The sequence below is a fragment of the Natrix helvetica genome (genome assembly GCF_964273705.1).
Source record: "Natrix helvetica genome assembly, chromosome: 4".
NCBI classification, from domain to species: Eukaryota; Metazoa; Chordata; class Lepidosauria; order Squamata; family Natricidae; genus Natrix; species Natrix helvetica.
This window is the reverse complement of record NC_138550.1, coordinates 79,583,471-79,606,826: the sequence shown is the minus strand read 5'-3', so window position 1 is coordinate 79,606,826 and position 23,356 is coordinate 79,583,471. Positions and strand designations below refer to the sequence as shown.

At 36.9% G+C, this 23,356-nt stretch overlaps 1 protein-coding gene across 1 annotated transcript in view; it reads left to right on the top strand.

The window, feature by feature from the left end:
- Nucleotides 1-23,356, top strand: part of GABBR2 (gamma-aminobutyric acid type B receptor subunit 2) — a 379,869-nt gene that overhangs the window by 230,316 nt on the left and 126,197 nt on the right. Inside the window, exons 10-12 of the mRNA XM_081953377.1 lie at nt 1,234-1,384; nt 7,681-7,813; nt 19,439-19,546. Of these exons, the coding sequence (XP_081809503.1) occupies nt 1,234-1,384; nt 7,681-7,813; nt 19,439-19,546 (392 nt within the window). The remainder of the gene's footprint in view (nt 1-1,233; nt 1,385-7,680; nt 7,814-19,438; nt 19,547-23,356) is intronic.

Here is a 23,356-nt window from a genome sequence, read left to right as displayed (position 1 = left end):
AACACTGACAGAAAAATGTGACTATTGATTTACAGGTTACATATGCTTTTTCAGTAATAATGCATGGCAGAATGGCTGAAATCCTGTGAGACATCCAAATCTTATTTCACTTATCAAGGTGAATCCACTGGCTCTTATGAGATACAAATATCTTATAAGATTTCATGTAATGACATAAACTCATTACCTCGTTAATGAAGATAGACTCAAGATTCAGAAGGAATTGATAGACTTGAGCATTGGGTCCTAGCCAACAAGATGCAGTTCAATGGTGAGATAAATAAGGACTTGCATTTAGGCAGAAAAAAACAAATGCACAGGTGCAGAATAGACAGTACCTAGCTCAACAGTAGTACCTGTGAGAAGGATCTAGATGTCCTTCTGGATCACCACTTAAGTATGAGCCAACGGGGTGCTGCAGCTGCCAAAAAAGCCAATCCAGTCCTAGGCTGCATTGATAGAGGGATAGTATAAAGATCACAAGAAGTGATACTACCTCTCTATACTGCACTGGAGAGGCCACACTTGGAATACTGCAACTAGTTCTTATTACCATAATGCTGAGGCTCTAGATAGAGTTCAGAGAACAGGAACAAAAATGACAAGGAGTCTGGAAGCTAAACCATACAGTGAATGGCTAAAGTAACATGATATGTTTAGCCTAACAAAGAGAAGGCTTAGGGGTGACATGAAAGCCATATTGCAATATTTTGTTGTCATTGGGAAGAGGGGCCAGTTTGTTCTCCAAAGCACTTGGGCAGAACAAGAAGTAATGGGTGGAAGCTCGTCAGAGGGAGATCCAACCTGGAAATAAGAAGAAATTTCCTGACAGTGAAAACAATGGAACAGCTTGCTTCCTAGAGTTGTGGATGCTCCATTGCTGGAGGTTTTCAAGAAAAGATTAGATAACCATTTGTCCGGGATGGAATAAGAACTCTTGTCTGGGGCAGGGGGATTATCTAGAAGGGTTGGATTCCAAAACCCCTTCCAACCTCATGATTCTATGAGACGGGTGTATCATCATTCAAGATCTCCCAATTTTGGCCAGTGCCTAAAAAGTTTCAAGATTCAGTTTCAAGAATGCACCACTCATTGGAGCACAATATACTGGACTTCTGTAATTTACCTCTAACTTATCATTTCATAAGAGATAGATATGTTGAAAATAAGGTTGAATATACAAAACTAGGATAGCCTGTTGTACTTATTCACTTTTTTTTCTTTTCACTGTAGGGAAAGAACCTCCAAAGGATAGAACAATTATCCAAAAGCAACTTCGTAAGATTTCTCTGCCTCTCTACAGTATTCTTTCAGCACTTACTATCTTGGGAATGATCATGGCCAGTGCATTTTTGTTCTTTAACATCAAAAACAGAAATCAGAAGTAAGTTGTACGTTTTGGATCAGGTATGGAAAATTTTGAGGCTATACTGCTTTGTGCACAAGTCTGTCTGGGATGCTCCCACCTAATTTTCCATTTCTCCACATCCAGTTTATTGTAATACTGTAATATATATTTCTATGGAGAGGAGTTCACTCTTACTGCACTCAAGAGGAGTATCGAGTAACATATCTTTTATGCCTCTGATTTCAGTGGCTCAAACAAATGAATTTTCCTCCATTGGAACCTATGTTTCTATACTACTTTATTTTGGCTACATTTTTTTAAAAAAATTAATTACTAGTCCTTTAAAGTAATGATATATGGAAATAACCTTGGGAAATGGGAAGAGATGCTATTAGAAAATAGTCAGATATGGGAGGACATAACCTGCAACTATATAATAGAAAGAGAAAGAGGATCAGAAGGGACACTTTCCCCCAGCAAGTTCTCAGACTGTAAAGGAAATGGCAGGAGATTTGTAGTTTCAGACCTACAAGATTATGTTAACATAGCCTTATAAAAAAATGGAATTAATTCATTGGGTTATGTTTCCTGTCTTGTCTACCTGGGAAAGTTGACACAGATCTTTATGTTGAAACATTTTATTAAAGCTTTTCATTCTGTTTGATCAAAATTAGTGTTTTCCACTGTGTATTGTTAGCATAATCCCCAGCTAATTAAACCACTGTGCAATATAACAAGTTGTTTAGTATAAGAGATCAAAGATATTTAATCATAATAATACTGATTTGAACCTAATTATAAAGCAAGTAGATAGATTTCTATATTTCTGAAATTCTGTACAAAAGTCTACTGTAGTGATTAACTTCCCGAGAGTTAATTCTTGACCTTCTTCTAGACAGAGCTACTTCTATATTTCTGTACAGTTAAATAATCCATCTATCTCTTATAGCTGACATAAAGATAATTTTAAAAGACATTTGAAGCTTTGATTTTTGTTTAAAAAATACATGGCAATTTATTATAACCAATATACTGTTTTAGCATTTTAAATGTTATCTCAGCATGCATCCATAATAAGTGTAGCTGGTATTTTAAAAATAGCTATTTACTAGAGGGGACAATTATAATCCTATTATCTTAAAAAAGGCAAAAGTGCTAAGCCAGATGCTGTAAGACTCTGTATTTACATCCATAGATAACATGAGAAGCAAGACATCATTCAGTCTAAATTCCTGCCCTCTGTTTTTGCAATTTCCAAATGTGTGTGAAATGCAGAACCATACCTGGAGACAGAATTAATGTGGATGAAAGCATGGATTTGCTTCTTCCTTAATCTTTAGATAAAAGTTGTCTTTGTACTATCAGCATGGCCCTTTAGAAGATAAATTCTAAATGATAAAAACAAATCTATGTGGGAGAAAATCTTGGAAGAAAAGCTGTAGCTTGACTCTCTTTTTTTTTATCAAAAGGCCAATTAGAAATTATAGCTGGCCTTCAAATTTGCAAAAAGATAGGAATTCATTTTCAGTCATGCAATCATTTATATGCAAGATTGGGCTAATAACTGCTTTGCCTGTTACCTTTCTTTCTTTCTTATATCCCAGTGCTGAAATACAAGAGGGCTTTATGCTTCTTCAGTTTAAAAATCTTCCCTTATTCCCAATGATGGAGTGTTATTAAGCTATCAGAATATACAATTGAAATAACAATTCTACCTTGTGAGAATACACATAAATATACATATACATACTTATACCTAATGTATTATATATGCATGCACACACACAAACTATATTGTATGCCACTCAGAGTCATGTTCTGTGCAATGGGTGACTATATAAATATGATAAATAAATATACTGTGTCTGTGTGTGTGTGTTATTTATTTATCATATTTACATAGCCATCCGTCTCACAGAACATGACTCTGAGTGGCATGCAATAAAAACACAAAGTAAAAACTATCAAAAAGCATTATACAATTTAAAATTCAATTCAATTTATTTGATTTCTAGACTGCCCCCTCTCCCCAAAGGGACTCGGGGCGGTGTACAGGCACCAGATAAAAAACCATACACATAAGAATAAATTATCGTTAAAATCAAATTAAACCTTAACCCCTGTACAAATTGATAAAAATTAAAACTCGGCCTAAAACCAACCCGTAAAATTTAAAAATGCAGACTGAGGTGGGAGAGCTGGGATTAGGCCAGGCCGGCTAAATTGAACAGGTGGGTTTTAAGCTTCTTACGGAAGGAGCAGAGGTCTGTAGTTGTTCTAATATCAGGGGGGAGGTCATTCCAGAGGGTCGGGCCCCTCACAGAGAAGGCCCTTCCCCTGGGCGTCACCCGCTGCCACAGCCTAGTGGACGGCACCCGGAGGAGTCCCTCTCTGTGTGAGCGGATCGGCCAAAAGGATGTATGGGGCAGGATACGATCCCACAAATACCTAGGTCCTGTGCCATGGAGCGCTTTAAAGATGATAATCAGCACCTTGAAACGCACCCGAAAAGCTACAGGTAGCCAGTGCAGCCCGCGCAGGAGAGGTGTTACGTGGGAGTACCTAGCGACTCCCGAAACTGCCCGTGCGGCCGCATTCTGAACCAACTGCAGCCTTCGGGTGCATCTCAAGGGGAGCCCCATGTAGAGAGTGTTACAGTAGTCCAGCCGGGACGTCACAAGCGCATGGGTGACTGTGCGGAGGGCATTCCGGTCCAATAGGGGACACAATTGGCGCACCAGGCGAACCTGGTGAAACGCCCCCCTTGCCACGGCTGTCACATGGTCGTCCATTGACAGCCGGGCATCTAGGAGGATGCCCAGATTGCGTACCCGATCCACGGGGGCCAGATGTTCGCCCCCAATGGCCAGTGATGGAGTCAACTGGTTGAACCGGGGTGCCAGTAGCCACAGCCACTCCGTCTTGGATGGGTTGAGCTTGAGTCTGTTACTTCCCATCCAGATCCGTACGGCTTCCAGACACCGGGACATCACTTTGACGGCATAGTTGGGGTGGTTCGGGGTAGAAATGTACAGCTGGGTATCATCCGCGTACAGATGGTAATCTACCCCGAACCCACGAATGATCTCGCCCAGCGGCTTCATGTATGTGTTGAACAGGAGAGGCCATCCGTCTCACAGAACATGACTCTGAGTGGCATGCAATAAAAACACAAAGTAAAAACTATCAAAAAGCATTATACAATTTAAAATACCAGCCTCGATGACAAGAGTAGCACAGAGAGCAATCCAGCCATGTCATTAATTCACCATTATCTTGAGGTCCCCAAGCTTGATTAAACAGCTGCATTTTAAGGGAAAAGAAAATTATCTGGGACAGGGCAGAATGATATTCAACAGGGCAGGACCCATGTTAGAAAAGGTCAGTCTTCGAGATCCCGCCACATCAGAGGTGGTATTTAGCAGGTTCTGACCAGTTCTGGAGAACTGGTAGTGAAAATTTTAAGTAGTTCAGCGAACCGGTAAATACCGCCTCTGAGTGGCCCTGCCCAGGTCTATTCTCTGCCTCCCAAGTCCCAGCTGATCGGGAGGAAATGGAAATTTTTCAATAACCTTCTCCTGGAGTGGGGAGGGAATGGAGATTTTACAGTACCCTTCCCCTGCCACAACCACCAAGCCATGCCCACAGAACCGATAGTAACATTTTTTTGAATCCCACCACTGCCGCCACATGATACTCCTTTGCAGATTGGATCCATAACATATAATATAACCCTAATAGGATGGGCTAAAGTAATCAAATGGAGATGGTTCCTCAGGTACCCTGGCCTGATGCCATCAAGGGCTTTAAAAGTCAAAAGCAACATAATGAATTGAACTTGGAAGCAAACTGGCAACCAATGCAGTCTGTAGAGCACAGGAATAACATGTGACCTTCTAGAGGCATACTTAATTGCCTTCACCAGTGCATTTTATACCAGCTGAAGCTTGCAAACCCTTTTAGGGCCGTGTCATGTGGAGTATATTGCAAGAGTCTATCTGGGAACTGATCAAAGTGTGAGTAATTAATGGTATTTGGGATCGGTGCAACTGGCAGACAACACAAAGCTGTGCAAAGGCTTTTCTACCCACCACTGCCGCCTGCTCTTTGAATAGGAGTTGGGAGTCTAGGATGGCCCCCAGATTGCACACTAGGTCTGTTTGATGCAATGCAACTGCATCCATTACCAAATGTGGCATAATCTCTAATTCAGAGAGTCCCAAACCCAGACCTACTCAGTCTTTCCAGAGATTAGTCTGTTGATCCCCATCCTGACCTCAATAGCCTCCAAGCCTAGAACATTAGCAGCACTGCTTAATTGATCAAGCATAAAAAATAATTACATATAATTAGCATACTGATTATACCACATTCTACAGTGGTGGATTATTTCACACAGTAGCTTCATGTAAATATTGAAGAGGATAGGAGAAAGCACCAAAGCCTGCAGAACCCCACAAAGAAGGACAGGAACTCTCTTTCCCAAACACTACCAACTGATATCAACTCTGGAGAAAGGGGGATAATAAGCACAATATAGTGCTGCCCACCCCCAAGCCTTGGATCTGCTCCAGAAGTATACCATGGTCAATAGGATTGAAGAGGTTAAGAGGAAGTCAAAAGAACAAAGATGGATGTACAACCTCCATCTGACTCCCGCCCAACCTCCATCTGACTCCACCCAACTAAAAGTGTGTAACTAATGCCATTTCCATTCTATACGCAGGCCTAGGTCCTAAATCCTGAGTAAAGTGGTCCAGATAATATATCATTCAGAATTCTCTAAAACTGCTGTGTGACTATCTTTTCAGCTACCTTTCTCCAAAAGGAAAGGTTAGATATTGTGTGAAAATATGATGAGACTGAGCAAAGGTTTCTTGAGTAGGGGATGAACCACTGCTTCCTTAAGAAGTGAAGGAACAACATTTCATTCAAAGTTCACCATTGCCAGAACTCACCCACATGAATGGGCAGCTTTAGTTAGCCAGGAGCGGCATAGGTTTAAAGAGCAGGTGACTGAGCTCACAATCCACTTCCTCTGGACCAACTGGTTGAAACCAATATCAGATAACAGCACAAGAATCTACCCTTGGCGTCTCCCTAAGACTGCAGTAAACCCAGCATCCAACTGAGAAGGGATGTGAGCAATTTTGTTCAAGAGGTGCTGAGCAAATTCTTCCGCACAGCCTCAGAGTCTCTGAGTCGCCTCTACCCAAGAAGGCCTGTGTCATCCAAAACAAAGTTATGGGGCAGCTACCTATGGATGCAGTAAAGGTGGAGAAGTACCGCAGCTTCACCACCCTTACTGCCTCAAGGTAGACTTTAATAGTAGCTCTAGCCCAGTTTGGTCACATTTGTCCCTTGCCAAGCACCAACAGCTCTAAATGTCTCTTCTCTCATTTCATCTCCCTCAATTCTTCAGTGAATCACCAGATCTTCACATGGATTATGTAGCAGACCAGGAACAACTCCCAGTTCCTTCATCATCAACTCATGATGGTCCATCAGTCTCCAAATGGGGACTGATAACAAACTTTGCCTCCCTACCGTGGATAGTAGCAACAAAGAATCCTGTGGTAATCAGGGCATGATGTTCCCATGACAAAGGAGATATGAAATATAGCATACATAATTATCTTATCAGATCAAAATTATGGTATTTCCAACAACATAGCAAAGTTCTGTATCAATGCTTGCCTCACAAAAGTGAACTGTGGTCTTCTGGTTAGTGTCCAGTTTTGGCAAATGATTCTGTCCTTTTTTTTATAGATTTTTTGATAACACTGTATGCTTTTCTTTTGATGTAACAATTAAATATATATTTTATTGAGACTGATAAAGGCTGAAACTTTTGAAGAACCAAAAGTTACCTTAGAAAAATGGGATATTATACTTTTTTCTGTGGGTTTTCAAGCTTTTCCACAGAACAGGAAACAATATTTTCTGATTCTAACTTATTTCATTTGTTTATTTATCAAATTTATACATTACACATTTCATTATTGAGTGAGTCCAAACGGCTTTTCTAAATGTAAATGAATTTAATTTTTTTTAAAATTATTTATTAAAGTTATTATTTTTTGAATAATTCTAATGATGAAGTTAGATATATGTAGTGATATGCCTTATGTTCTGAAGTTGTTGATGGTTATTGGAGGGTTTTTTGTTTTTGGCTCCTAATGTTGTTTCCTCTGTTAATATTTTGGTTTTTGAAGGAAATATTTCTAGAACAATACTTGCAGTCTAAGATATTAAAAAGAACTAGATTGAATATTGATCTACATAAATCATATTGAATTGATTTATAGCAATTGTCTTTTCTTCTCCCAAAGGCTAATAAAGATGTCTAGTCCTTATATGAACAATCTCATCATTCTTGGGGGAATGCTGTCCTATGCATCTATATTCCTTTTCGGGCTTGATGGATCTTTTGTTTCTGAGAAAACTTTTGAGACTCTCTGTACTGTAAGTAATTCTGAACCATTTTATATAAAATTCATATTTCTATAATTTTTTTCTATACTTTCTTTGCAAATACTTATGCATTTCAACTTTGAAACATTGCAACTTTGATTAAGACATCCAAATATTTGGAAAAGTTACAGAGGACTTTCAGAAACAAATATATTTTACACTGTTTAAATGTTAGTGCAACGTTAATAAAAGAAAGTGGAAGCATATGTGTATCACAGTGATTTCATGATCTCAGACTGGCCACTAGTTTCCTCTAATGCTATGTGCAACAAATCAGGGTGTAAGGGTCACTGGTGGGCCTTCCATGAAACCAGCCGAATGATGAGTACACACACAGTGTTCTCGGGATGGAAGCGCATAAATCTAAACTTACACGTCCCTTTTATTGGTTACAAAAGTGGGTGGTTACAGAAGGCAAACAAAGGAATAGCAAGAGGAAAAATTATGATTTCATACATAGCAACACTACACGTGATTATAAAACTTGGTTACACAGCCAGAGATAGAGTACGGCCAGGAAAAGAATGTTATCTGTCCGTCCTTGGACAGCCAGAGAGAAATGTATTTCTTTGAAGTCTATGTGTCAGTCTTTTGTATATGAAAACCGAAGTATGTCTCCACAAGGCACCAGGCTGATTAATAATTGCAACATCTCCTCTGTTTTTATTTTTTAAAAAAATACGTTGTGTTCCTCGTCCGATGGCATGTAAATTATGGCGTCCAGAATTTTTTCCTCTTCGCTGCTGAGCACAAATTCCGGTTTTTGCAGCAGCTGGGGTTGTTCTGTAAGAAATTCCTAGCCATGGCAATTAAGGACAAGATACATTGAATAAAACAACAAGAACAAATTAGTATTTTTGATTTAGCTAAAAAATAGCAGGCTAATCGAAACCATAGCTTATAATGTGTATGTCTGTACGTAACCATTCCTCTATTCCCACATCTGGTTCTGCGAATTAGGTGAGCTTGTAGGTGTCCAAGATAACCAATTACTGAGATCATGGTAGCTTTCTACACATGTCAAAACCAGGGGCTTTCGATGCCTCCAGAGTGCAGGTCTGAGGTAGCAGGCTGAGACCCTTCGGTTCCAACCTACCACTCTCACCAAACACCTCTTTGGCATCCAGTTCCCCCTCTAAGTCGCTCTCATTATACAATATTGTAAATAATTAGAGGGAACATAGCCTATGCAACAACCCTGACCAATGATAGAAGAAATAGTAATAGAAGAGTTGCTCCAACGACAGGTGGTATCTGAAATAGCATTAGTAAAGGAAAAAGGTGAGCCAATGGCCTCATAAAATGGTGGTTGAGAAGAAAGGCACATCCAACACTCCGGATCAGCATTAGGAAAGGCATGACTGTTATTAAGAGCAAAATAGGAGGAAGAAATAAGAGACAATAAAGCTTATTACTTAAAAAAAAAACAGTTAACTACTTTAGCACATGTTACATTTTCAGGAACTGCTACTATCAGTATATACAAAGCAATTGCATCAGGGGGAGGATCATAAGCAATTAATCCTCAATGAGAGATAGTCTTATAATTCGAACCAATGAAATGTTGAATTACTGCAGACAAAATTCAAACAGGATCCAAACATGTAGAAAACAAATGTTTCATGTACAGTTCAAGTCAGTGTGTGTAATGTTAGTTGCACCCAAAGATTTTTATTGCAGTCACTGTTCAAATGAGTTTTTTGGTGAGATGACAAAACAAGTAAACATAAACAAATGATGACTAATGATGACTAAGGACTTGGCAAAAATGGCAGCGCTTAAGTTCTCGTGTCGTTGTTTCAGCACTGCTTTGGTGGTTTTTGGTTTTTCATATCACTGGACAGCTGTTTTGGCAAGATCGTATTGGCCATTGTGCTGTCTGTAAAGTCATCTTGGTCATCTCTGGAACTGGATTTGGAAACTGGTACGACAATATTTTTGGCTGGACAAACATCACGTACTAGAATCCATAAAAATCTGTAAAAACAAGCACAACATATCCTCGTCCCCCTTGCGGGGGAGGCAAACAAACTTTGTTAATCTATTATGTTACCTATGCCAAATTAGCCAAATTGGGGTACACCAAATTGTTAGGTACCCAAAATCCCTCCTTTTTTATTTGTTTAAAAAAACAGTCCTTAAAGGACCAATTAACACGTTCCACAATGGCTTAACCTGTGGAATTATAAAAAAAAACCCCAAATTTTAAAACAATGTTCCAATTAATACAAAATTATAAAAAGGCCAATGAAAAATAGGCCAGGCCATTGTCAGTCTTTAAAAGGAAAAGTTTGCCCAAGGCAATAAAGGCTGAAAAAAGGATGAGAAAATGTGGCCAAAAATTAAAAATTAGATAATACAATAATAATACAATAATAGAGTTGGAAGGGACCTTGGAGGTCTTCTAGTCCAACCCCCTAACTAAATAAATGAATTTTAATTTTAAGGAGCCAAAAAAAAAGGAAACATAGGTGACATCCATTTGCCATAGTGATTAAAGGCCAAATCATAAAAATTAATTTCCTTGTCCCCAGAGGGGGATGCCCCAAAACACTGTGGGCAAAATGAAACAATTTGTTTGGCCTGGTTGAGTGGCATATGGCAAAATCGTGCCAGTCCCCAGGCATTTTGATGAAAAAAATAATCAAAAATAAATCTGAAGAAAAAACATAGTTAAAAAAATACCTAGAAAATTAAAAATAAATTGACACACATAATGAAAGTCAGAAATGTAGTTAAAAAGCTTGTTAAGAAAAGATGTGAAAAGTTAAAATAGCAACAGACAATTTTTAGTGTTGCAAGAACAACAGTATTGCAAGGTAGGAAACTTTCATGAGAGTCCTCATAAGCAATTTCCTCCATCCAAAAAAACAGTCTTATGAAAGCAGAGAATCGAAAACAATAGGCAAGCAGGAAAGTCATACAGACCACATAGTCAGTTAAAGCACACTGAAGAAAGAAGTTATTCTGAAAATAAAATTGAAAATCAGATTTTGGAATAGGAAAAATAATATTAATTAAATCAGTCCAATTTCTATAACAAACCCAAGGTTATTAATTCACAACTACCTAAAAAAATAATAATGGCAAAACATTTTAAAACGGAGCCTTTTTATCTTTAAAAAAAACATCAAAAGAATTAGCTGACAAGTTACGCAAACCACAAATAGAATGCTCAAAATCTCATTAATCTTTTCAACTGTGGCAAGGGCACAAAAAAGAAAAAAATAAATCAAATAAAAAACTTTAAATAGCGGCAGACACAGACGGACGAACCCAAACAAAGGTTCCCCAATAGCTGCCATAAATTAATTAGCAAAATAACTCCGTGCTCATTTAAACAAAAAAAATTTGGAGTAAAAAAAAATTATAACATTTCATGCAGTTATGCTTTACTGGAACAATCTGCAATTCATACAATACAATACAATATAACACAATAACAGAGTTGGAAGGGACCCTAGAGGTCCACCAGTCCAACCCCCCTGCCTAGGCAGGAAACCTATACCGTTTCAGACAAATAACCATCCAACATCCTCTCAAAGACCTTCAATGTTGGGGCATTCACAACCCCTGGAAACAAGCCGTTCCACTGACCAACTGCTCTAACTGTTAGGAAATTTTCCCCCAGCTCCAAGCCATCTCTCTCCTTGACCAGCCTGACTCTCCGTGGCAATCCCTGAGACATTGGAACAATGCCATCATGTCTCCCCTACTCCTTCTCTCTCTCAAGCTAAACATACCCAGTTCCTACAACAATTTTTCACATGCTCTAGCCTCTATCAATCACCTTCGTTACCCTTCTCTACACTACTTTCAATAAAAAATCACTTCTTTATTTTTAAAAGCCAATTAGGTTATAATCATATCTATCATATCAAAATCATTCTCAAAACCAATAATTGCTCTCTAGCATTCAAACATAACATTTCCCTTTGCTAATTTCACCAACAATTTCATCTGAGCCTCAAAATTATCTCTCTGTTGTTATTCTAAAACATCTTACACAGGCTCTTCCCAAAAAGGGAGGAGAAGGTGGGGGGGAGGGAACATTTTAAAAGAAAAGAAAGTGGGGGGGGGAGCAACAAACAGAAGCCGACACAGAGTCTTTCTAAAGAGGGAAAAGTGTGTGTGTGTGTGGGAAACAACAGACATCCCGGAAAGGGGGAGGTGGGGGGAGGTAAGAGGCAAACACACAGAGTCAAACTTTTCTTGCGAAGCAGGGCAAGGAAAGATAGAAAAAAGCAATCCTTTAAACTAATTACTTCATGATCTTGTGGAATCAATTTAGGTGGAGAGACAAAAAACATATGTTTATTCCCCTCCTCTTTTATTAATTGTTCCTCTAACCTTGGAGGAGCTGAAAAATTAACATCTCCATGAGGAGCTAAAAGGCCAATTGAAAATAATTTTGGAGAAAGAATTTTTACTTGATAGATAACACTTTTGCAGGGACTCTTTGTGTCTTGTGGAAATAAATTCTCCAATCTTCCACATAGACATTTTTATAGAGGCTTTTCCAGATAAGCCAGACATTGTAAAAAAGCCAAATCAGATTTACTTGGTTTTTGTCTTTTTAAAATAATAATTTAAACCTTGATTAGCTCACCAAGTTCCTTCAGATATAATCTGCTGCATGGTTAGCTCTTCTTCCAATACTCACGAGGGGATCTCGTCTTCTTAATCTGCTGCATGATTGCTTCAGATGGGATGGTGTGTACACGGCCTTCCAGGCAGTGAGCAAAGGAAGTTCAAGGGACGTATGACCTAAGTCATCACGTCGGGGTCACCAGTTGTAAGGGTCACTGGTGGGCCTTCCATGAAACCAGCCGAATGATGAGTACACACACAGTGTTCTCGGGATGGAAGCGCATAAATCTAAACTTACACGTCCCTTTTATTGGTTACAAAAGTGGGTGGTTACAGAAGGCAAACAAAGGAATAGCAAGAGGAAAAATTATGATTTCATACATAGCAACACTACACATGATTATAAAACTTAGTTACACAGCCAGAGATAGAGATGAACGCCTCCCCTTCAGTACGGCCAGGAAAAGAATGTTATCTGTCCGTCCTTGGACAGCCAGAGAGAAATGTATTTCTTTGAAGTCTATGTGTCAGTCTTTTGTATATGAAAACCGAAGTATGTCTCCACAAGGCACCAGGCTGATTAATAATTGCAACATCAGGGTAATGCCAAAATAAGAGCACATCAGAGGAGGGTTGCTGCCAGTCGGCCCGGATCAGACAAACTGGTAGTAACGGTAGTGGGAGGCTCTGCCTACCCACCCGGACGCTTCTGCAGGAGTGCACCCAAACCTGTAGTAAAAAAATTAGCAACCCACCTCTGGAGCACATGCACAGTGACATCATCACACAAATGCCATGTATGAATATATATTCTGTTGTCTTTTCTAAAAATCCTTTTTTAAAGTTGTACAATACAAAAAGACCATACAAACTGAGATCAAAAAGAAAGAAGAGAATAAGAAGAAAAGAAATACAAAATGCACCGGGAAAATAAGAAAAGAGAAGAAATAATAAAATAATATTTAAAGAAATAACTACTTATCTTCCTTGCAACAATTACCAACAAATTAAAATTTCCCCACCTCTTTTGAGATTAAAAACATAATTCACTTCTTCACATAGTTCCATTCATTTGTAAATCCAAAAACACTGTCTTTTCTATCCAGGTGTTAGCAAGAAGCCTCTAAAAGGTGTCTGGACTTCTATTGAAATAGTTCTCATTTTAATCCTGATCAAATAAGTCAATATTATATTCCTTTCTTTTTCTTCTGCCAATTTTAATCTTTAATTAGTCAAGCTGCTGTCATGGGATTGAATCGCCATTCAATTTTTTCTTTCTCAAAAAATTTTTCAAGGCTTCAGAAACTTTTTTTTTGTAAATCCAACAGTATTGTAAATCCAACCTCCTGATCATATTAAATCTCATGGTTTATCATTTGTAATTCCACTTTGATTATCACCTCTGCTTTATAATCCAGATTCTTTATTTTCTTTATTACATCTACATTACCTGGGATTTTTTTCATTTCTTCATCCTGTCTGTCTATAAATTCTTCCATGTTGTCCTTTCACCTCTTTTTCTTCTTTAGAAATTTCTTCAAATAATGTATTTACAATTCCAGAGATTATTATTGTCATCTTAATTATATATTTCTCTCTGCAGTTCTTAAAAAAAATTAAATGTCTCAAATGACATACTTTTGTCTATCATTTTGTAAATTACACCTTTTCTTTTTCCTCCCTAGATCTTTAGTTCCCTCTAGTGTCATATTTTGTATTCCCAAGTCTCAAGTTTCTTTGTTTCTATTTTCAACCTTTAGCGGATAAACTTTTTCTTAATAGACTGAACAATTCACGTTGCTACAAAATATTGTTTTGTGTGCTCAGTTTTTCAAAAGTCATAGCAAATGTTCTAATATTCCAAATTTGTCTAGTTTTTTATCTCAATTTATACCTTTTTAAAAAATTAAATTGTTATTTAGCTTTTTTGTCATTTTATTTTTACAGTTCCTTAAACTGTTAGTTAGCTTTTCTTCTCTTTTAGGGTGAAGTTTTACTTACCAGGTAACTTTTCAAATATTGTTTGGAAAATCTTTTGAATTTTGAAATAATTGTAAATCAAAAAGTGATTAGAAAGTGAAATAGACAAACTCAGTATTCTCAAAGGCTCCACTGCAATTGAGAGCTTGATAACTTCGCTTGTCTCCCCGACCTCAGACCAACAGGACAACTACTTTCTGTGCAAGTTGAAAGGAGCAGCTATCTGAAGCTCAGGTGGGCAATTTCTCACCCTCTTATCCAGAGAGGTTCCATTGGACTGAATTTACCACTAATCTATCAGTCATCAGTTGTTGCATCATTAGCCACTCTTTTGGAGATATTTAGTTTATCATTTATCCACCCAGAATTCTCCAACTTGTTTTCCAATGTCTGATGCGAGTATGCAAGCCACAGAATTTGTGTGATGATGTCATAATGGATGTATCTTTGTTTGTCCTTTCCCTGGATGCTTTTGGACTTCTCTGTCAAACAGTTGCTTGCATAGGAAGTTGTTGCCAACACCCAATTCCAGATTTTCCTTTGCGACACTCCTTTCTTAAGTTATTTTCACTCTGGATTGTGTATTTAATCTTATCAAGACTTTCATCGAGCAATCTATAGCATATGGGATTCATATTTCTCTGCTTTTTTTCCTGGTTTAAATCTATTAATTGGTTTTAATATTGTCGAATATTGTATTTTGATGAAGTCTTGACTATCTGCATAATGTCTAAAGTGTTCTTAAAGAACTGTCAACCAATATATTCCTTTTAACTATCTTGCTAAAACACTTTATTAATGTAATTTATTAAGCTTGAAAAAGAAGTATTAAGTTATTATTTTGTAGGGATTTTTCTGTGATTGATAATCTTGCAAAATACAGATCTGAGGAAGACTGCCTAAGCAATGTTTTTCTAAATAGCACTTTAACAAAATAATTTTTTGGAAGGGAACACTAGATTAGAGTAGGCATTTAACTAGAGAACTGTGCTGATCTAGGAGACAGTAGAAGAGGGAAAGTAGAGGACATAATAGAAAGGTTTGGAAATTGGAAAAGCTTTTCACAACAAATAAATATTTGCCTGGTGTTGTTCTACTAATATATATCTACTAGACATTATTTCTACCATTGATATCTTTTAAACAGCGTGGGAGTAATCTAATAATTGCAAAGTTAAATACAAAAAGTTAAATATTCAAATGTTAAAACAAAGAATTTAATCCTTTGAAAAGCCTTAATTATAAAGTACGACAAGAAATTATAGGGGAAACAGAAAATTCTATAGCTAGGAGAAGATAGGAAGTTAAAAATAAAAAATATTTATACTGATTTTTTAAAAAACTGAAAATTACAACTTTGACTGCATAGTTAAATACTAACAAATGATTTTAGCCATACATTATTTATTATTTCCTCACTTTGTGGTTTTTAAGTTCTTAACTGTAATTCACAGTGTTCTATTGGAGGTTTTTTGTGTATGTTCCTGTAATTTTATATATAAAGGTATATATATTTTTAAAAAACTTTCCAAGTTTGGGTAAATACTTATTGAGAAATTCAAACATATAATGACTCTTTTTAGCAGAAATATTATTTATGGTTAAGTTATAGTGGGACTCTTATATTTCTTAGAGCCAAACCTATTTTATATGCCACCTAACAAATGTTTGCAGTAAGAAAAGTTGATTGATAGATTGATTTTATTATCTTGCCTTTTTTGCTCATGCAGAATATAAAAATAGAATCACTCTAAATTAAAATAGTATAATTAAATACACGGAGTCAATTACAATATTTTAATTGTAACACAGTTGAGGTACAAATCTGAATTTGTTTTGTCCAAATGGTTCAAGGAACAATTGCAAGTGACTCACATAATTGTGGAAACCTACTTGTGGAAACAATTAGGCATTAAATATGATCTCAGATTGCAGAATTCCTCTTTCAGAAATCTAACCCTATCGAAATTAATCCTCAAAATCCAATTTTGTTTTCCTACTCACCAATATCCCCTTGTGCCTTATCTGTATTTAATTTCAGTTCATTTACCATTACCCATCTTATTACTGAACTTGAGAATAATTCAACAGCAGAAGGATGTAGTTTGATTCAAAAAGTGAACAGTGTAGAAAATACAATGGATCACTATAACACAGCATAGGGAGTTACACCACCAATTGGACATTGTCAAACAGGAAGAACTGCTGTGTGCTCAAATGAGCAATCCAGGAGGATATTAAAGTAAGTTCTATCAGCAACAGAATTATTATTGCCACACCTTTATTCTGAGTTCCATTTCTCAGGGAGAATAATTTCTTTGTTTATTAAGGATTTTCACCATCAGTTCTATATTATACAGATCAGTCAGGATCTTGTCAGTATCATATACAGGTAACAGTGGAAAATATAGAATTGACCTTCTGAAATATGGATTGAAAGTATTTTAGTCTCAGGAAAGAAGACAAAGAAGGCAAAGAAATTCATAATGGATATTCCAGTTCCACAATGTGAAATGTAGAGTAGTAGAAATCATAATGGCTAGCTAGTTCAGGAAGGGAAACCATTATTAACCACTGAAATGGTATGCCAACAATATCCTGGGTACCCAACCTCAACAATATATGGAATTAGCAGACTGTTAATGAAGTTTGCAATCATACAAATTCAAGTTCTATATTATGACAGCTATATTGCAGAAAGAATGGGACAAAGGAGAAACAGGAAAGTAATATCGCAGTCTTTGGAAGAATCCCAAGGTTTTCAATTATTGTGTCAAAAATATGCCAAGGAAGGACAAGACTGAAGGAGATCCAATTTCCTAACAAGAATATGTGAAAATGAACTTTGAAGATTTTAACTGGATTCAGAATTACAGCCTCAGAAGAATGATTACTGTATTATGATATGCAACTGTAGAAGTTCATTTGCATCCCCATAAATTATGCAGGAGATATGTATGGATATGATCTGCTGGATTAATATGGAATCTTTCCTGGGAAATTGCTGATGAAATGTTTAATTTATTTCTATTCTGTTGTTGTAATAACTTCCGCTGTGTTAGGAATGTCAGTTAACGCATTCATATGCACATTCATTACAAAAGGCCCATTGAACACAGTAGAATTTATTTTTGGAAAAAAATGCATGGATTGTTTGTAAAATTAAACATGCCACTTTGTCTTCTACTTGCTTTTTTTTCTATAGCATAATTGTGTGGCTTGGATATTATTTCCCATCAAGCTACATTATTTGAAGCAAGACAAAATTTGGTTTATTTCTGATAGTATCAACATAGCAGACACTGTTTTAACCCTATTCTGTAACCCTGTACAGTGGGCCCTCGAGTGCCGACCGTAATTTGTTCCAGTACTTCGGTCAGCACCCGATTTGATTGTGATCAGAAGCAAGACTGACTGTGCATGCATGCACACACACAAAAAATGGTGTGAAAGGAAAATCGCCGCAGCTGTGTTTATTCAGCACTCGTGGATGAGTTCATGACCTGAGTGAAACATTTAGCGGATTTTTTGGTCAGCACTCAAATTGTTCGTGGTCTGAGCCATTCGGGACCTGAGGTCCCACTGTATATTGATGAGCAATATACAGTGGGACCTCAACTTCACTTACAACAGTTCATTTAGTGACTGTTCAAAGTTACAGCGGCCCTGAAAAATGTGACTTATAAACATTTTCCTTAGTCCTGACTTTTCCAACATCCCCAAAATCATGTGATCAAACAGTGGAAACTGTTTCATATTTATGACCATTGCTTGTCCCAAGGTCATGTGGTCATCTTTTGCAAACTACTCACAAGCAAAGTCAATGGTGAAGCCTGATTCATTTAACAAATGATTACTTACTTATCACCTGCAATGATTCACTTAACAACTGTGGCAAGAAAGCTCATAAAAGGGGGCAAAACTCACTTAACAAATGTCTCACTTAACAACAGAAATTTTGGGCTCAATTGTGGTCATACGTCAAGGACGACCTGTACCAAGAAATAAAAGCATACGCTTAAGTTGACAGTACTTCACATGGGCACAAAACATATAGATGTTTATATTAGTTTTGAGAAGCCATCCTCATCTAACGATTTACTTGATTAAGATGATGTTTTAAGTTGGATTCCTAATGTTTATCTCTGTTGCCTTGTGTTCTTTTGAAACAATAGATTTGCCTTTAATGGAGTGTTCAGTGAAAGTAGAGCATAAAAACTGATGAAAAAAATGCTAACGCAGCAGCTTTCTGCATAATCAACGTTGCCAGCTGAGCAGTCTATCCCACGTTCAAATACTTACATTGTTTCTCTTCCTTTTCACTCTCATTGTCTAATGGACGATCAGGCAACCTTTTGACAGCCAGTTTTTAAAGATGCATCTAAGGGCTGCAGTAAGTGGGTCTCTGACCTGTGCTGTCATCAGAATGGATGGATATAGATTAATGTGGGGATCCATCAAAGAATAGCAGTTGTGTGTGTTATTTTTATATTTTGCATGTGTTAACTCTGAATCAAAGCATATACAATATTTGAATACTTTTTTCTGTTGAAATATGATAGGAAATTGCATTTTGTTTTTTGATAATTTGTCACCAAAATTTGGTAATAAAACCTGTGGGAGTTCTGGGAAATTTATAGGCTTGTGGTCAGCAATGTAATGCTTCCGTTTAAAATTTCAGTTATTTTTTAACTGTAAATTTAGTTTATCATATTTACAAATCCAACTGAAATCAATAGAATTAAAATGTATGTTTCAGTTCCCTTCACTTTGGACTAATTTAGGTATTGTTTAATCTTCAACAGATTATTTTTTTCTGTCCTGTGCTAAAGTACATTAGAGTTATTATTTATCATTCTCATTTACAACTAATTCATAATTTTTAGGGGAAATTGTAAACGTTATTTAACAGGAGAATTCAGCAATTCCAATAATTTGAGACTGTTTTGTTGCCTGAATCTTTTTCCTTCTGCTAAACCCACATCTTGTTTGTGAGTCATAAGATACTTGATAGGGAGAAAAAAAAAGGTCTTGTCTTTGTTTCAGATCCGGACATGGATTCTTACAGTGGGTTATACGACTGCATTTGGGGCAATGTTTGCAAAAACATGGAGAGTCCATGCAATCTTCAAAAATGTAAAAATGAAAAAAAAGGTGAGGTTTTTAAAATAGTTTTATTAGCTCATGTCTGATTGCTTCTACTTTTTTGTCTAACTGCTGATCAAAAATATCATTGGAAATCTTTATTGATTATTTGCTTTAACATGTTGCCTATTTTCCATAGCTGCTTACGTTCTTGTATCTTACATTGGATACTCATACAAACCATATATATTATATCATAAATTGGCATTTGACTTGAATCAGGTTTAGAAGTCCCGGGATGGAGGGGCTCTGAATTGTGAAAGCAATCCAACTGAAGAAAAAGTTCTTAACTATTAAGAAGCCAGAAGTCCATTGAAATTGGTTGTCATGGTTGATATATTGCCATTTTGTTCTTATGGCCCAAAAGGAAGACTTAGCTTGATACACACCTGACTTACAGATGCTATTCCAATTTGAACATCTAGGTGAGAAAACTCTCCCAAACATTCCTGACTTTAGCATAGGTAAAGGTATAGGTATAGGTATAGGATAGACAGCTTCTATTGTACAGTATTGTAAGTAATATGATAAGGTAGATATATTGAGGCTGCATATGGTGTGCAATTTTGGATGTGAAATAACATATTCTTCTAAAATGGGTGTAATTTATGATTGAAACTGTATAGCTTGGACCTGGGCATATTGCCACTGTGCTTATTTTTGCTTGTCTAGCTGTCAATCTAGACTGATAGAAATCATGATATATGACTGCCAAGGGCCTTTGTCTTGTATTTCATTGGCTGGCTCTTCTTTTGTAATCTGCATGTCACTGGCCTTTTGTCAAAAACAGATTTGGCAAATGCAGGTTGAGGAATTATATATTCTATGGTGTAATCTGTATGGAAGAAACAATGAACTGTTGGAAATAATAGAGAATAGGTTTTCCTATACTATTTATAGAGAGTTCCATATTTTGTGAATTAAGTGCAAACTGTGTGGGTGGAATGGAATGTTCTATCTTCTGTTTCTTAGGCTAACAATTTTTCTCTGTTGTCCTTCAGAAGTTTGAAGTTTCTGATTATAATTAAGCAAAAATCATCAACTCCTAAGATTTTGCCTTCTACCTTTAAAAAGTGTATAGGAAGTGCTGCACGGGGAAATGCTGGATTACATAGCATGTAGGTAGTTGATATGATTAATATGATATGTGTATCCAGTTATTGTAGTTTATATGCTAAGATTTGTGACATGACACAATGCAGAAATTCAACCACTTTGAGAAGCAAACTGTAGCTTAATGCAATATGTGTTAATGCTATATCGTGGAGAGACATAAATAAAAAACCGCTGGTGCAACTAAACAGAAGTTGATTGCTGTTTATTTACTGGAAAGATTTATATGACCACCTAACTTTCATGCTTGATTGTGACTTCAGGTACCAATTACAAGTAGAACAAATGATAGCAAGGAAACCAAAGCAAAAGTGACATGCCAATAACATACTGTTGGTCAACATAAACTTTACTTCCCTAAGATGAACTCCTCTTCTATTATCAGACCCAATTGCTTGGGAAAGGCTCAGGTTCTAAAAGCTTCCCTAAAGGTGAACAGATTTAAGACAAGTGAAATCTCAAGGGGTAGGAAAAGGATATGTGCTGCAACTCAGATGGTCTACCTCCTAGATATAATACCTTCATTTCTTCAAGGCAGGGACCTGGTGCATGCCCATCCTGTTGGAATAATAATCAGAGAAACAGCCTCATCCTAATCTATATAGGGCTAATCTTAACCAGAACATTGGATTGCCCCCAGAGATCAATTGGAAGCTAATACAGTTGGTAAAGTATGGCATATGGTTAACTGCATATACACTACTATTTGTAGCTTCCAGATAGCTTTCAAGGATTGGCCCATATAGAGGACATTGTAATATGGATATTGAGCACCTCATGCAAAGCCTTCTGATAAGTAGGAATGAGTAAAATTGCTACAAAAGCTGAAGTTGTACAATGGCTCTCCTGGTCATAGCTCTCACAACTTCTCATATAGGAGTTCTGAGTTCAGGAGAACATTCTAGTGAAGATTATTAAGAAGGTGATCTGGCAATAGTTCCAGAATATCCTGGAAGAAACTGATTATTTAAACTTGGTTCAATTTCATTTTGATTTTGGGCCAGAGTCCAGTATAGAGCTAGCACTGGATATGCTTACTGATGACCTTTGATAGAACAATACCAGTTGGAACTGATAGGAAGAAAAAAGAAGAACTACATTAGCACCATGTCTCCCACTCCCATTTTCAACACCCTGAGCTGTTCAGATGGATATCAATTGATAGTACTGAAGGCTGCTGAGAGCTCAAGGGAAGAAGAATAAATGCACTCTCCCTACTAAGAGCCCATTAGAAGTGCAACTAATGCTTGATACCATGTTCAGTCTGAAACCAAATTGAAAGTGGCTCCAGAATATGTTGCTAAATATGTAAAACAGGCACATCAAACCTCCAAGATATGTGAAATAAGAGCATCAACCTTACTCCAACCCATAAACGTCACTGGTGATGTCATTGTGTCAACTGAATATTCTTGAGGATACATTTCAAAAAACATTTTTTAAATATCCAAACCTATTTTAAATAAACTTTGGTTATCACTCATGCTTCAATACTCTTCCAACCGTGTGGTTGCAGGTTTCTAAACCCTTGTTTAGAGACCACTTTGTATAACATTAGAGCTTTTTTTATTTTTAGGCTTTAGATTTACAGATATATTTATTTTAGAGCTTTACAAGTACACACTGTGTGTCAGGGTTTCAAATAACATTCAAAATTAAATCAGAGTCCAAGCCAAAGTATTGCTCAAAGTTCCAATTTATTAAGAGAGTCATGTTGGCACATCTGGGAAAACCCAAACCTGAAAGTTTCTTGGTTTTCCACACCCAGTTGAAAATTCAAGATCTTGTCCCCACACTCACAAGTCCATCACATGGTCCAATCTTCCACTGCCACGCTGGCAGTTCCACCCATCCAGTTCCAGTCAAGTACAGAGGTCCCAAGACAAAGGATGGCCTTGACAATCTAAAAGGAATTTTATTTTGGTTACATCACATCCTGCTCCTTACTATCCCCTTCCCATTTCCCCACTATAGAAACAGCATAGTAGATAGAAGTGTGGCAGGCCAAAGATCCCAAAAGGAACCTGGCTGCAGGCCTGACACTGTGACAATCAGTTTGGCATAGTAGTTAAGGCATAAGGCTAGAAACCAGGAGACTGTGAGTTCTAGTTCTGCCTTGAACACAAAATCAGCTCAGTGACTTTGGGCTAGTCACATACTCTCAGTCCTAGGAAGGAGGCAATGGCTAACTACTTCTGAAAAACCTTGCCAAGAAAACTGCAGGAATTGTCCATGCATTGAATAGAAGAACACACGCACACACCATTTTGAAGCTAAAAATTATGATAATAATTTAACACATTATCACACACCATGGAAGGGGAATGGAGAAGTCTATACCATATTTGCTGCCTCCAAGATGCTTGGTTCTAAGATTTAAGAGATGTGGTACAAACTTGCATCATCATTAGATTAGATTCTTCATTTCTTTGAATTTTTTTAATGTGTTTTGGCTCAAATGTTGTTTGTAATAATGTATGCAAATCATGTACATGAAGGGCATATTGGGAAAAACTTTGTACTATTCCTTGCATTTCTTTAAAAAAAATGGATGATGGCACAAACATTTGATCAAATAAATTTATAATTAAATATGTGTGAAACTGAAATGGATTTAGATGTATATCCATACTTGGAAACTGAAGGCTTTTCCAACTTAAAGTGTTCAGAATATAGCTTAGAACAGGGCAGAGGTGGTATTTAACA